We start from the raw sequence: 14,447 nt of genomic DNA, 5'->3' as shown, positions 1-14,447 counted from the left end.
TTGCTAGCCATTGAACAACAGTCCTCAAATGTGGATGGATGGTTTGAAATCCACCATGTCGCCGCCTTCAACTTTTGCCCCTCTTCAACTAGCGGATTTCAAGATAGATTAGCAATGCCAACCTACGAAGCACGTCTCCAAAACGGGGCACAAGATACCGTGAAATTAAGGCTGCCCTCATTCAACAGCTCCCCATCCGTTAGAGCAGCTCCTGATTTTGAAACGTTCCCTCCGCACAAAACCGGAAAGCGACAACCTAAACCGACCCTGATTGGTGTGTCCTCAGCGTTTTGCACATCTCTGCACACACACACACACACACCCTTTGACATTCCTTACAGATGTTGGTGTCCTAGTGACTCGGCCTCATTGGAAAGCAAGGCTACGGAGCGGGGTAACCCTAATGGACATATTTGTTTTGACCTAAGCTTCTCAAGACCATGGAGCCGACTCCTCGTCCCGATAAAACCTCTTTTATTTGGGTTAAAGGGAATTCCTCTTCTGCAAAGTCCCGGCAAGAGTCTTTCATGAGATTTCACAAATACGGACCTTGATCAGGCTTGGAGAGCTGCCAGGCCGATATCTTCCAAACGCCAGGCTGTAGCAGCAATTCCTTGGCAAGAAGTCAGGAGCAGATCTTCACCCTAATGAATGGAACTAATTGTCTCCTGCAAACTCCACTCCCCTTTCGCTGCTCTTTATTCCCTATGAGAAGGGTCATTCACCATCCACCTGTGGCTTTACTCCCAAGTCGGCCCTTGTTCCTTAGCTGTTCCCTTCTCCTGGCAGCTCTGCACATGCACACACTGGGAACAGGCTCCAGCTGTTCGTCTGCCTCACTGATGTCTGACTCTGAAGGCAGCTGATAATTGGCATAGGGCCCTGGCCCCCTCTCTGCCTCCGATGCAGAGCCCTCATCCGAGCCTTCCCCAGACTCCAGGACTGGCCCATCTTCCTCCCCAACCTCCTCAATGTCCGAATCTGCAGCCTACTCCACTGGCCACTGGTAGGCCACAACACTATTAATTGGAACGGGGATAAAAACGGCGGTATGAGCAATACACGGCAAACAAGAGACCAGAGACGACTGCATGTTGGCTTGCTTTATTTCCAATGTCCAACCCACAGAGAGATCCTGTCAAAATCGGAATAGGGGAGAGTTGAGAGTCCACCGCGGTGCGGCTTCAACACAACCAGTCACGCTGGAAAGAAGAGCCTTCCTGGCTGGCCTGTCTCTGGGTCGCACCAGCTCCCCCCGCCGGTGAGGGACGCAGCAACAGTCCTGGCAAAACAGAAGCGCTGGAGTTTCCCCCTCTGGAGATCCTGGGAAAATGTCTCAAGGCTGCCTTTGGATGGGGGGACCATTCCCACGTGCTCCGAAGAGCATTTTAGCAGCAGCAGCAGCAGCAACACATTCCGGTGGTAGATTGCTCAAAATTAGACCGAACCCTCCCGCCCCCCAGTAAAGAAATACAAAATTAAAAGCAGTGCCTTTGGAGGGAGAGCCCAGCTGGGAGGTTGGGGACCAAAAGGCACTACAGTAGGTCAGAACGAATGGATTCTGTGCAGTCACCGTCCAGAGAGAAAAAAAATACGGATTTAAAAAACTTCCAAAGATGAGAGACGACCTCCTGAAAAGGAACAATTCTCTTCTCAGGACGATCGATGGTGGTGGTGCTGCAGAGAAAGAGGAAAAGGGTTACTACGCTCGGATCCCATGAGCCCCCTGCCTCCCCCCTGCTCCCCCTCCTGCCCCCCCCCCCAAGGTGGTGGAAGAGAAAAGGCTCCTCACCACGGCCTTGGGATTACTCTGCCTCTATAACTGTGATGGTTTCTTCATTGATAAAAAACTCCACGGTCTCTTCCTCCCAGTCGTCCACGTTGCTGTCCAGCTCATCTGTGTCCACGCCTAGGAAGAGGGAAAGTGAGTTCAAATGAGGCGGATCTGAAGGCAGAACTCTGCTGGCCTCCTGGGACCACGATGAAGACTTGACTTGATTTGAAGGCGGAAGTGCTGTCCTTCGTTTGGAAAAAAAATGCGGCCAGAGAGGATTCTTCACCACTTTCCTACTTTGGTTTGGTCACAGACTTTTCTTCTTCTTCTTCATGAACATCACACTAATTAGGTCAATTATTGCTTTATAAGTCAGTACCTGCCTTGATCAGAATCACATGTTATGTACCGCTTCAGAGCGCTCTTGCAGCCCTAAGGTTTATAGAGTGAGCAATCCCCCCCCCCCCCCAATCTGGTTCCTCCTTTTACCGACCTCGGAAGGATGGAAGGCTGAGTCAACGTTCAGCCGGTGAGATTCGAACTGCTGGCAGTCAGCAGAATTAGCCTGCAATACTGCATCCTAACTACTGCGCCGCCGCCACATTAAAATGTTCAATATTAAATATGTACCCAATGACCGCTCCACTTCTCGAAATAGGCCTGGGTTATTTTGCTTTTCAGACCAGGGGCTCTGCAGTCATTTGGGATCTCAGTTCCCAGATCCAGGCTGGTCAAAAACACCCGGAAATTAAGAGATGAAGCTAAGATAAGCAGCAAGTTCTCCTGTCCCACGTACCTCCTCGGAGCTCCAAGCGCTCGTTCCTCTGCTCCATGTACAGCTCCGTGGCCATCTTACGGTATTTTTTGAAATCCTCCATCATTGTTCGCCGTCGGTCGACCAGTTCCTGTAAGAGACAGGAGTCATTTAAGCTATCCCTCTGGCCATCCCAAAGCTGCAATTCCCGATGGAGGGGAGGGAGCATCGGAAGGGACTGAGGCTGATGGGAGTCAAAGGCAGTAGCACCGTTGACTCATGTGGCCCCAAATCTCCTTTGCTTCGTATTCCCCGGGGCAATTTACCTTGGAGGCTTTCGATTGGCTCAGGCGATCTTTCTGTTCAAATATCTTGGAGTACCTCTTCAGATCTTTCTTGATTTGCTGCAGCAAGGAAAAAGAGAGAAATGCTTCACACCTGAAAGGGGAGGTATGCAGAGGGGGGAAAAAAAACCCCTCTTCTGCCAAGGAAAGTTTATCCGGTGATATAACTGTTACTAGCTGCCCTGAAGGTCATCGGGGATTTAAATCAAGGCTTTCTACAGACGAAGCCCTTCTCCATCTATCTTTTGAGGAGTGTTGCCACTTTCCTTCGGCAACAGCATTGTTAAAAAGTCCTCCTTCAAGCGGATTTCTGCCCCAAAGGACGCCTCACCTTTATCTGATCCTGGGTGAGCAGAGTTGGTGGCCTGGGTCTCCACAGCAACTGGCAGAACCGGTCCTTGTTATTTTTCTGGAGGAGGCGACCCTGGAAAGTCCACAGCCAGTAGGCGTTGTCCACCTAAGGAGGACATTTGGGTCAGGTGAGGGCATCCAAGACAAAAGCATCCCGGCAGCAGCTGGAATTCAGCATCCCAGCGCTTAGAGGGAGAAGCCACGGCAGGCCTGGCTGGCATGTCATGTGATCTTCTATCTGGTTGAAGGGTGTCTAATCTTGGCAACTTAAAAGACGTGTGTGGACTTCAACTCCCAGAATTCCCCAGCCAGCATTCTGGGAGTTGAGTTGCCAAGCTTGGGCAGTCCCGATCTAAATAGGTGAACTGACCTGTCAAGAGAGGGGAATACGACATGCCTGGAACCTCCCCCCCCTTTTCTGTGAGGGGGAAAAAAACCTTTATTGAAAATTTAAAACATTACAATACAAATACCTTTAAAAATAGTTTTGTATAAATTACGATCCTTTTTGACAGTACTAACAGAACCATTTGTCATTCAAATACACTTGTATACATTCCTAATGATTCCTATATCTATGCATCTATGTTTCTAAGCTGTACATTTCAAGCTTCTGTTATTTATCCATTGATACCAGTTTTCCCAAACTGTACAATATTCCGAGTCTTCCTTGTCCCTTAACTCCAAGGTGAGTTTATCCATCTCTGCGCAATCAAGAACCTTGTGGATTATTAGACTGCCTGAAATCTTTAATTTACTCAGAGAGGCTGGTAAAGGTGGCATCTGCACAGAAAACTTAAATAGCCACAGCTAAGCCTGTGCAGGTGAGAAAAAGACCAGGCAACATAGCCTCTAGGTTACCTTGTGACTCCACCAAGACACAGATGTCACCAAAAAGCGGCCGGTGGGGTCCCATTCCACATCCGAGGCTGTGTAGTGCTCAGCAATATTCATCATGGTGCAGTCAGAGGTATCCACAAATGCTAAGGCACCATTCATGCTGAAGAGAGAGAGAGAGAAGGGGGGGGGGGGGAAGGCAAATTATCCCACTGGCCTCCTTTGATGTTTTGGCCAGACTGAGGGAGAGGGGGGGGAATTCTCCTAAAACTTCATCTCCCTAAAATTGGGTTTAGGTTCCAGACCATACATGCGTCACTCGGGAACCTCCCTTGATGGACTGTAGTGAGAAAGTGGGTTCCCAGGAGGGAGGGGGTGGAGTCCAGAGGAGTTAAGTGGCAGCTCAGGCCAGAAATCGTGTGTGAGAGAAAGAGGGTGAAGACAGCCCCTCCTCAATAGTTCCCAGAGTATATCATCCAAGCAGGTAGTAGAATCTTCAGTCTGGCAACTACAGGTGTGAAACAATAAAGAACTCAGAAGATTCACACCTGTCATTCTTGGTTTTGGGGTCTGACACCTGGATAAAAATCCAGTGGTTGGGATCTGCTAACTTATACGTGAAGGAAGCTTCAAAGGAGCCAGACGTTAATATTTTTGAGGGAAAGAAACTCAGAATGTGCATTTTCACTTTTGAAACAAGATACACGGATGATTATAGAAGTGGGAACCACTTTTCTTAACGCTTGCAAGCCAAGACAATCATTTAAATTCTTCCCCAAAGTGAGCGCTCACCTTCTGAGACCAGCCAACACCACAAACTGTCCCTGGGGGCTCCAGAATATCGTGTTTGCCTGCTGCTTGTCAAAGATTTCTGAGATAAAAATGAAAAACACGGAACCGATTTGACTTTCAAATACTGAAACAGCCACGCAAGGCTAACACAGCTGGAGTTATCTCCCGCCCCCTGCTGAGGTTGCTTCCGGAATTTTAACCCTGGCGGATTAAGTGGGCGATCTTAAAAACAACACCAGAGGATAGCAGTCCAATTTTGTCATCACCCATCAGGCTGTTCTCCCTTTTTAATCAGATGCTGGAACTCTTTAGCAGATCCAAAGGATTAATTTAAGTCGGCAGTTTCAAGACGGGGCTGGAAATCCCAGTGGCATGTAGGTTTTCACAGGGCAACTACAAAACCTACTTCACGGAAAACTTCCGTTTTCAACGGTATAATTGGATCGATTACGACACTATTTCCCCACCTCACTTGGGCCCAGGTAATTCACAATGCAAAAATATGCCAACACTGATATTCAGCTGAGGAAAGGTTGGGGGGGGGGGATGCTGTGGGAAGTGCTTTCTTTTAGCTATACCCGTTTCCCTATTTAGGATTTTAGGGTAACAAATAAGTTTAGATATCTGGGAGCAGGATGCCAAATGAAAAGGAGGAGCAAAGCAAGGAGCAGCACACTCTGAAAAAGCGGTCCCCTTTGCGTCCTGCCTCAGCCGGAGGCCACAACGGACTCAAAAGGAGCAAAGCCCACTTACTAATGAGCTCTATTTTCCCGTTGTTCTTCACGTGGTAGAAGGAGCAGGAAATGCGGGGCATCTCTCCGTGCAGCACGGCAAACTTGCTTCCGTTTGGCTCCCAAGCAAAGGCTATGATGCTCTCTGCAAAGGCAGGAGGATCTTGTCAGTCAAGACTAGAAACCCGCTAAAAGCCCAGGAGGCAACCCGGTCGCTGAAGGTGGAAAATGCAGGATAGGTAGTCCGAAGCCTGAACCATTACAGGAGGTGGCTCAGTTCAAAAATTCTCTATGCCAGGGGTGTCAAATGCAAGGCCCGGGGCCCAGATCTGGCCCGTGGAGTACTTAGATCTGGCCCACAGGGCCACCCTGGAAACACCAAAGGACTGTCTCACAGTGTCTCTGCCAGCAAAAACGGAGCTTGGGAGGGCCATGTCTCGAGCTCTGTTTTCGCTGGCAGAGGGCTGCAGGAGGCCATCGCAGCTGAAAACGGAGCTCTGTTTTCGCTGGCAGAGTGCTCATGCCTCCATAGGCACCCCCAATATGAGTGATATCAAGCTGGCCACACCCACCATGGCCACACTCGTTACCCCCCCTCCAAGTCAAACACAACCCTGATGCGGCCCTCAATGAAATCGAGTTTGACACCCCTGATCTATTCAAAACACATTCAAATGTGCTGCTAAGGGCTAAGAAGCTGTTGCAGGAGTACAACATGTTGTATGTTGAATATGCTTTACGTCTGCTGTATGTAACATACAACGTAAGATAACCGCCTCCCCAAGGAGTAATTCAGTTGGGGGGACAGCGCAGTTTGGAAAAATTTCAGAGGTTACAGAAAAGGTGCCCATTTACCTTTCATTTCCACCACGTCAACTGGAACCTGCTTCTCTCTCATGCGGAAGATTTCAAAGTTGGTCACTACACCCTGGGATGGATGGAAAAAGGAAAGCATGATTGATCCAAAGTGAGACTTCGCCGAGAATTTTTATCCTTGCTAACAACGTGCATCACAAACTGTTTTGTCAAAAAGAGCCCGATCCAGAAGTAAACAGTGCTCTTATAAAAGCTGAATGACATATTATATTCGGAAAGAGGGCTTTCTATCAGATACCAGGCCCGTGCTGGCTGGGACTTGACGGTTGCAAGAAAAGGATTGTTTAATACCAAACAACAAAAATGGAAGAGTCACGTGACTGCGTTTTGGGCCCTTGGCAACCAGCCTGCATTTACAGCCGTTTGAAGCATCAGGTGAATGGTTTGGGGCGTCTTTTGTGGGAGGCCGATGCTTACTTCCAATTCCTATCCAAGAAACCCTTTGAGAACATTGTTTACTAAACGATCGTGAAGATTTGTTTAACCACCATCACAAAAAGGGTTGTACGACGATGACCAGCATAGGTTACATCCCTAATTTCAGGCTCAATGAAAGTCCTAAATCAAAGATTACCTCTCATCATTAAGGGAGCCCTAGAACACCTCGGGAGGAAGCAAATACCGTATTTTCTGGACTATAAGACGCACTACGATTTTGAAGAGATGTTTTGAAAAGTTTTTGCACTCTGCAGGCCTCCCAAACCCTCTGCCTGCCTCGTTTATTTGTGAAAAACAGGGCATGCAGAGAGTTTGAGAGGCCTGCAAAGTGTTCCTGGAGGCTGAGGGGGGTTGGGGCAAAAATGAGCAAAAGCATCCCGTTTTTTGCTCATTTTTGCCCTCTCCAGCCCCCAGGAGCACTTTGGAGGCCTCCTAAAGCCTCTGCATGCCCGTTTTTGTGAAGGGGCGGGGTTTCAGCAGGCCAAAAATGCTGTATTCAGTCTATAAGATGCACCCAGATTTTTACCCTCTTTTGGGGGGGGAGGTGCGTCTTATACTCCAAAAAATACAGTGTTCTCCAACTGGCCAGTGTTACCAGTATGCGTGAGAAGCCAAATACCTGGGTGCCCTTCGGGGTCCGGTCTACTTTCACGCAGAGGTAATCCCCGTTCTTCTGCCAGTGGAGTTTGCAGTCTACCACGTTGAACAGGTTTCGCACCCGGATCTCCTGCCGGGAGGGGAGCTGCATCAGGGTCACCCTCGCTGGGATGTCTTTGTCTTCCGGGACCCAGAAGGCAATTATGTTTCCTCCCGGGGACCAGGAGAAGTCTCTGAGGGGGAGCAAGAAAGAAGCGTCGCAAAAGGGAAGATGTATTTTGAAACAGCCAACCAACCCATACCGTGAAATCTATTCCTCCGGGTTTGGAAGAAGGGAGGAGTTCATTTTTAGGGGACATGCTGATTTTGTCAGAGTGACCCATTCATAAAAACAGCACCAAGCAGATTCAAAAGGAGACTCACTTGATCCCTGTGATTTTCAAACTTTTCTTATCCAGCAGGCCCATGGACTAGAACGGCAAAAAAGACAACATAACAATCCTGCAACTCGTACCGAGAGAGTATTTAACAGAGACGTTTTCCCATGAGAAAGGGACACTCTTAAGACCGCAAAAAGCATCAATGCAACTTTTACATCCCCGAGCCTAGGAATGCATCTATGAATGCATTTATATACAAAAATAAATAAAAGGATGCGTGAAAGGAAAAACAGAGAGAGGGAGAAGAGCTAAGCATGTACTTTTTTTCCTTTTCATTCATGTTTGCAAAAAGTAACGTTTGGGTTAAGGCATGATCAGACTTACAGGTGTTTCGTAGATGCTAAGGGTATCGGATGTCATCCGGGCAAAGAATTTGCCATCGTGACTCCACCTGAGCAAGAAAAATTTCAAAGGTTTAGAGAGGTAGGTGTGTGTGTGTATGTCATATTTCCCAGTAGTCAAAAGTGTAGCACAATTTAGTCCTCTACAAACATACTTAAATATGGGCCAATGGGCGGAGCTCTCACAGTGGAACCCTCGTTTCTTCTGTCCAGTTAGGATATCCCAAATAATGATGGCTTGAGGGTCATCCTGGGTGTCCATCAGAGGGCTGAACGTTACCAGGTACCTTCACAAAAGACAATACAAATGCTACGATCCATTTCATACTGATTTTAGTAAGCAAGATGGCTTCAAACAGCAACCCCATGGTCACCTGATTTGCATTCGGGTGCTTGACAACTGATTTATACTTATGACGGTCGTAGCGTGCCGGGGTCATGGGATACCTTTTTGGGACCTTCTGACAAGCAAAGTCAACGGGGGGAACTGGATTCACTTAACAGCCGTGTGACCAATTTAACAGCTGCAGTGATTCGCTTAAGAAATGTGGCAAGAAAAGTCTTAAAATGGGGCAGGACTCACTTAACAAATTTCTCACTTAACATACATTTTGGGCTCAATTGTGGTCATAAGTTCAGGACTACCTGGGCATTTTCACTGCAAGGTTATCATAACCAATAATCAAGGCAAGAGGCCCAAGGAGCGCCAAGAAACTGGGAACGGTATTTTTCACACAGAGAACCTAAAGCAACCATTTACATACTTGCAGCATTTTGCAATTCAGCGACAATCTACCAATGAGCAAGGCTGCTCAGTCTTTTGAAGCACTGACCACTAGCAAATGTCCGAGAATACCTTTCGCAAGGTGAGAAGTCAATGAGCTGCACTCCCTGGTGGCTGAACCTCTGGATCTGTTTGAATTTCTCACCACCCCACAGAGCAATGCCCCTCTGATGGAATGTAGCCAGGTAGGTCCCCCTTGGAGACCAGCGCACGTAGGTTTCCGTCCATCGCTGCAGGGGGAGAAACCTAAATTAATTGGGTCAAGCTACATTTGAACACCGAAGCTAAGTGAACATTTTGTTTCTGAAAGTTCACAGGGACTTTTTTTTAAAAAAATCTATTTTAATGATGAAAGGCACCAAACTGGAGCTGATCATTTGCTGGAACTTCCCTCATCACAGTTGGCATATTAATTTTGTAGATAACCTGATAATTTAGTAGGAACAAAATCGCATATTAAACGCAAGATGAACATGATCTATTTTGGCCAAGTTGAAAATCCTGTGAATAAAGAACGTCTAACATCAGACAACTTTCAACAAAAGGTGTGGAAATGTGAATCTCGCGATCACACAAGGATGAGACCAATTTTCACTGGCAAAAGCCACTTAGGACATGGTGAAATTTACGGCTCAGTTCAATAGCTATTATGTTCCAAAAATCTTTTTCTGGGCCTCAACTAATTAAAAGATTTAATTCCATTACAGATTTGGAATTCTTACAGCCGTCTGCACACGAAGCGTTATCAAGAGAAACTTGCCCAAAACACTCACAGCTCTTTCCTCAATTGTAACAGGATCTTTAGCATCGTTCCAGTATATAGAGGTTCGATCTCCAGATTCAAAAATTACACTATACTGATCTCTACAATCTGCATCCTCCAACCAGTAGCGCAAATTCCCCTAGGAAATAATCGAAAGGGGGAAAAAGATGAAGAAAAGAGGCTGCAAAAAACAGAGAATGAGCATTCTATTGTAAAGGGGGGGAAAAAACCCATCTTGCCAGATAGAAAACTGTATCCCCATGACACACACACAACTTTTGTTGTAGCAAACCAAGTACAATTTTGCCATGTGGCAAAATGAATTAAAATTGTGGAGCTGATGTTTCTATTTGGATACAACATTTCAGACAATTTCTGCAATATTCCAGCAAACAGCATGTAAATCAGTCCTCTCACTCGAGACACCTTTTTTTTCTTTGTTAATTACATTTTAGGAGTTTCAGTGTCATGTGTACAAATTACTGAGCTCACAGGTCTTGCTGAATTTAAAAAAACAAACTGAGGCATGCATCCTGGGAGTCATCAGAGTGGGGCATTGCAATGCAAGGCACACACACTGATAACTTCAACCTATCTCTCGATGAAAATATACACTGGAGAATGGTGTAATCTTGATTAGGGCATGGTCTGCTTCTCCTGCTCGGCTAGGAATGTCATATCTTGGGGAATGTCTGGAGTGATCTCCACATGCCATTCAGCCTTCTGAATACTTACCAGATCTTTAAATGGCTGTTTCTCTGGAATTTCCCACTCATCACTGATTGTCATGTACCTGAAAGTGCAATAAAATTAGTCACGTATACATACAGGCATGTATTTTTGAGGAAGTCGTAGGGATAAAACTTTACTCACTTGTCAAAGTCAGTGAAAAGATTGACCCTGAAAGTGTGCTGTTTGTCCAGCTTGTAACCATCTGTGTTTTTGACGGCATCCAGAGCATGAGTGGGAGACATATATTCCAAGAAAATATACCTGCAGCAAAACAAAACCAGTTCATTTACATTCCACCTTTCACTCAGAAGTGTGATGCGGCATACAAATTATCTTATTTTTCTCCCCCACAGCTACCACTCTCATTATCTAAACTTTTCAAGACACCATGTTCATTGTGGGAGAAGCTCCCATGAGCACAGCAAGTAACCAGCTTTCCTTTCCTTTCCTATTTTCTAACATGTCTTGTGTGTTACCCACAGTATTTTTTTCCTTCCCATTAATCTTTGGAAAAGTTGCCTGAGACTTTGTTTGGTTACTGCCGGATGGGAGCATCGCAAAATTGCTTTATATTAAAAAAAATGATACGAAAAACGTCATCAGCACTCACCCTTTAGTCTGGCCATCAGCTTCTGGGTAAAATTCATTAGTTATCTTCCCAAACTTTGAGAAAAACTTATGGATAACATTCTTCAGTTTCTCAAGACGGTCTGGTCCAACCTGGGGGACATTGTCCACCACAATCACAGAATCAATTCCATCTGCTTCCCGAGGGAGCTCCTGCAGAATATCTCCCAGTAATTCTGTGGACAGTGAGAGAGTGAGTGAGTGAGTGTGTGTGTGTGTGTGAGAGAGAGAGAGAGAGACCAATGAGAAAGGTGTGCGAAGGACAGAGTCCATGACTGCATTCGTTAAGGTAAAGCCAATCATCTACATTAGTTTTGTTAAGCATCCTGAAAGCACACAGAAAGGAGTGAAGAAAAGCCTAAGTTGGAATCATTGAGTGGAAAGGACTTTCTTGGTCAGCGGTTTTGAGTAATGAAGGAACAGGTTTGGGAAGCATGGCTTTGGAGGGCCTGTGTCATTTGACTCTTATCAAAAGGCCAGTGGTGATTGCTCTGAGATGAACCCCTGAGCAAATGGTCTCAGCTTGTTTCAACAGTCTCAAGGCAGCCTAACAGCCACAATAGCACTGAGCAGTTCCCCCCCCCCCTGTCATCTGCATTACTTTTCAATGTTCTAAACCCCAGGAGCTTCAAAACTACCAAACAGTCACTGAGTTATCTATGTTGAATGCTTTGAACACTGCAGAATCAGTGTAATGTATGAGAAAAGCTCTGTTCAAATATTCTAGTCATAGCAAGTTATCTTGGCTTTTAAAGTGCATTTTAATCTAATGTACACAGCTTATTGTGACACATTTATTCCACCCTTCTCTTTTAAAGCCAGCTGTGTCCTTCACAGTTCTTCATTCTTATGGACTACAAGGTGTTAATTTATCAGCCATGCACAAATGTACTGGCCATTCTAACAATAAACACAAATTGGACAACATGTTCAACTACCTATTAGGGCGTCTTGCCCGATTTATTCACATAATTCTTCCAGGTTGCTACTCAACTCAGGACAGTCAGAAATAGAAGCTTCTACTTTCCCAAGTAATCTTGGCTGATTAACTGGGATCGCTTTGTTCTCCTCTGTGGTTAAAATAAAGCATCATAAAGCATCAGATTCTAATCTGGGATACCTGGAGCCAAACCAGCAGCCTCTCCAGTTCTGTGTCCCCCTAATGTGGGACACAGAAGTACTTGACAACTCCGGAAGGGCTCCTCTATACATCAAAGAGATTTGCCTAAACTGACCCCCAGAAAACACAACAGGTCTGAATGCCACAGCTCTGGTTCTCCTCTAACTCAACCTACAGGTTAGGTTACTACCACAACCTTCATGCTAACAGGTTTTAAAGGAGATTTCTTATAAAAACCTCAAGGGTTTTTTCCTGAAGAAATTTAATAAATGCAAGGGTTGTTTTTTTTAAAAAATTGAGGCCTATTCAAAGTTCTCAATGTTAACCAACAACTGGCAATGCTACTGTTTGAAGGATCGACAGGTTTCCTTTGCCACTGATAACTGAAAACAAGGCTGCTTGAAACTGACAACAGCTCAATATTGTACAGATATTACAAATACAGTCCACACACACACATACACAACCGCTTCCCTATTTCCTCAGCTGTGCTCACCCACCAAAAGGCAGGACAAGGAGCAAGGGATGGAAATGAGTCAAGGAGAGAAGCCTGGAACTAAGGAGACATTTCCTGACAGTGAGAACAATTAACCAGTGAAACAGAGGTCCTGGGTGCTCCGTCGCTGGAGGCTTTCCACAAGAGATTGCCCAGCCATTTGTCCGGGATGGTCTAGGCTAGGGTCTCCTGCTTGGGGTTGGACTAGAAGACCTCCAGGATCCTTCCCAAGGCTTGCTGTTCTATGATCCCGTGTATCCATCCCATCAAGCCCGAAATGATATAAGGTCTCCTGCTCCAGAAAGGGGTTGGAGTAGACAACCTCCAGAGTCCCTTCCAAACCCATTATTGGTGATATACCCCTTATACCACGTGGGGCTTTTTTAAAATCATTTTTAAAAAATTTGTAGAGAAAGAATGACTGGCCAGAAAACGGGGACACACTATCTGCCCCCCCCAATCCCAAAACAGCTATCATTCTCACATCACCCAAGACCCTTCCCCCTGTCCCATGGGAATACCCAACAACCCCCCTCCTCCTTACCAGCTGGGAACCCTGGGGCTTGTAGTCCAGCCCCTGACTGGGAAAAGTGAGGTGCAAAGGGCCCAGTTTGTCTGTGTGTGTGTATGGGATGTGTGTGAGTGTGTGTGTGGTGTATGAGTGGTGTGTGGGTGTATATTGGGGGGGGTGGATGTGGATGTATGTGTGTGTATGTGAGAGAGACAGTGTGTTTTGAGTCAGCCAGAGGAAGGGGCCCTTCTCTTCCTCAACGCCCCCCCAAGGACCCCTCCCCCGGCGCGCACCTTCCTCCTCGACGTCGTCCACGAAGTCCTCGGGGTCGCTGAAGGAGGGCTCGTCCTCGTCCTGGCCCAGCGGGGGGAGTTGGGGAAGCGGCGCTTGAGGAGGAGGAGACGGCTGGGGCTGCTTCTGCTCGGAGTCCCGCGGCGGCTTCTCCTCCCCCTCCGACCCTTCCTCTCTCCCTCCTCCTTCTTCCTCCTCCTCCTCCTCCTCTTCTTTCTCTTTCTTCTCCTCCTTTCTTTCCTCCTCCTCCTCCTCTTCTTCTTCCTCCTCCTCCTCTGCCTTTTCTTCCCTCGCCTCCTCGCAGGCGGCGATCACCGGCGACGGTTCCCGGGCGGGCGACGGCGGCGCCTCCTCTTCTTCGTTTACGGCCGGCGGCGGTTCCTGAGGGGGAAGGAGCGGCTGCTCGGGCTGATCTCCGGCTTCTTCGTCCCCGCTGCTTTTCCCCTCCTTCCCCTCCTCTTCTTTCTCCCCAGCAGTCTCGTCGGCGTCGGCTTTCCCGGCGGGCTGGGGCTCCCGCCCCTCTGGCGGCCCCTCCGGCGGCCGCTCGGCCTCCGTGTCGCTGCTGCTGCTGGCGGTGCTGCTGTTCCCTCCGCCGCCTCCGGAGCTCTCGGCGTCGGAGGGGGAGGCCGCGGCCGCCGCTAAGCTCTCCTCGGTCTCCTGCATGGGAAACTCGGGGGAGGCTGCGCGGCCTTCCCGCTCGCCTCAGACACGCACACGCGCCGCTCGGAGAGGCCTCGGCCGAAAAGGAAGGGATGGCGCATGCGCGCACGCAGGCACGCACGGGGAGCCGCTTCCCCACCCCGACCTCCCCGGCCGGGCCATGTGCGCGAGAGCGCCGCCTCCCGCTC

At 47.7% G+C, this 14,447-nt stretch overlaps 1 protein-coding gene across 2 annotated transcripts; it reads right to left on the bottom strand.

The window, feature by feature from the left end:
* Window positions 1–1,088: 1,088 nt before the first annotated feature.
* EIF3B (eukaryotic translation initiation factor 3 subunit B) lies at window positions 1,089–14,356 on the bottom strand. 2 transcript variants are annotated; one of them, XM_081965315.1, is made up of 19 exons: window positions 13,602–14,356; window positions 11,165–11,357; window positions 10,696–10,815; window positions 10,558–10,615; window positions 9,833–9,961; window positions 9,132–9,289; window positions 8,431–8,562; window positions 8,259–8,325; window positions 7,918–7,964; window positions 7,517–7,727; window positions 6,439–6,511; window positions 5,606–5,728; window positions 4,853–4,931; window positions 4,085–4,223; window positions 3,204–3,329; window positions 2,855–2,932; window positions 2,571–2,679; window positions 1,793–1,909; window positions 1,089–1,677 (listed from the first exon to the last, which is right to left on the bottom strand). In XM_081965315.1, exons 1-18 carry the CDS (start codon window positions 14,260–14,262, stop codon window positions 1,806–1,808), a joined length of 2,607 nt encoding a protein of 868 aa, XP_081821441.1. In that variant the 5' UTR covers window positions 14,263–14,356; the 3' UTR covers window positions 1,089–1,677; window positions 1,793–1,805. The 2 variants fall into 2 exon arrangements, with proteins under 2 accessions (XP_081821441.1, XP_081821440.1); XM_081965314.1 differs by having other exon boundaries at window positions 1,796–1,909.
* Window positions 14,357–14,447: the final 91 nt, after the last annotated feature.

The sequence above is a fragment of the Natrix helvetica genome (assembly GCF_964273705.1).
Source record: "Natrix helvetica genome assembly, chromosome: 13".
NCBI lineage: Eukaryota > Metazoa > Chordata > Lepidosauria > Squamata > Natricidae > Natrix > Natrix helvetica.
Note: the sequence above shows the minus strand (reverse complement) of the source record. Positions and strands in the feature narration are given on the sequence as shown.

Coding starts and splice junctions, on each gene's coding strand:
- EIF3B (XM_081965315.1), bottom strand. CDS start 14,262: ATGCAGGAGACCGAGGAGAGCTTAGCGGCGGCCGCGGCCTCCCCCTCC. Junction 8,563..9,131: donor GACTTCTCACCTTGCGAAAG/GTATTCTCGGAC, acceptor TCTTTTGTGAAG/GTACCTGGTAACGTTCAGCC. Junction 7,965..8,258: donor TTAGCATCTACGAAACACCT/GTAAGTCTGATC, acceptor TTGCCGTTCTAG/TCCATGGGCCTGCTGGATAA.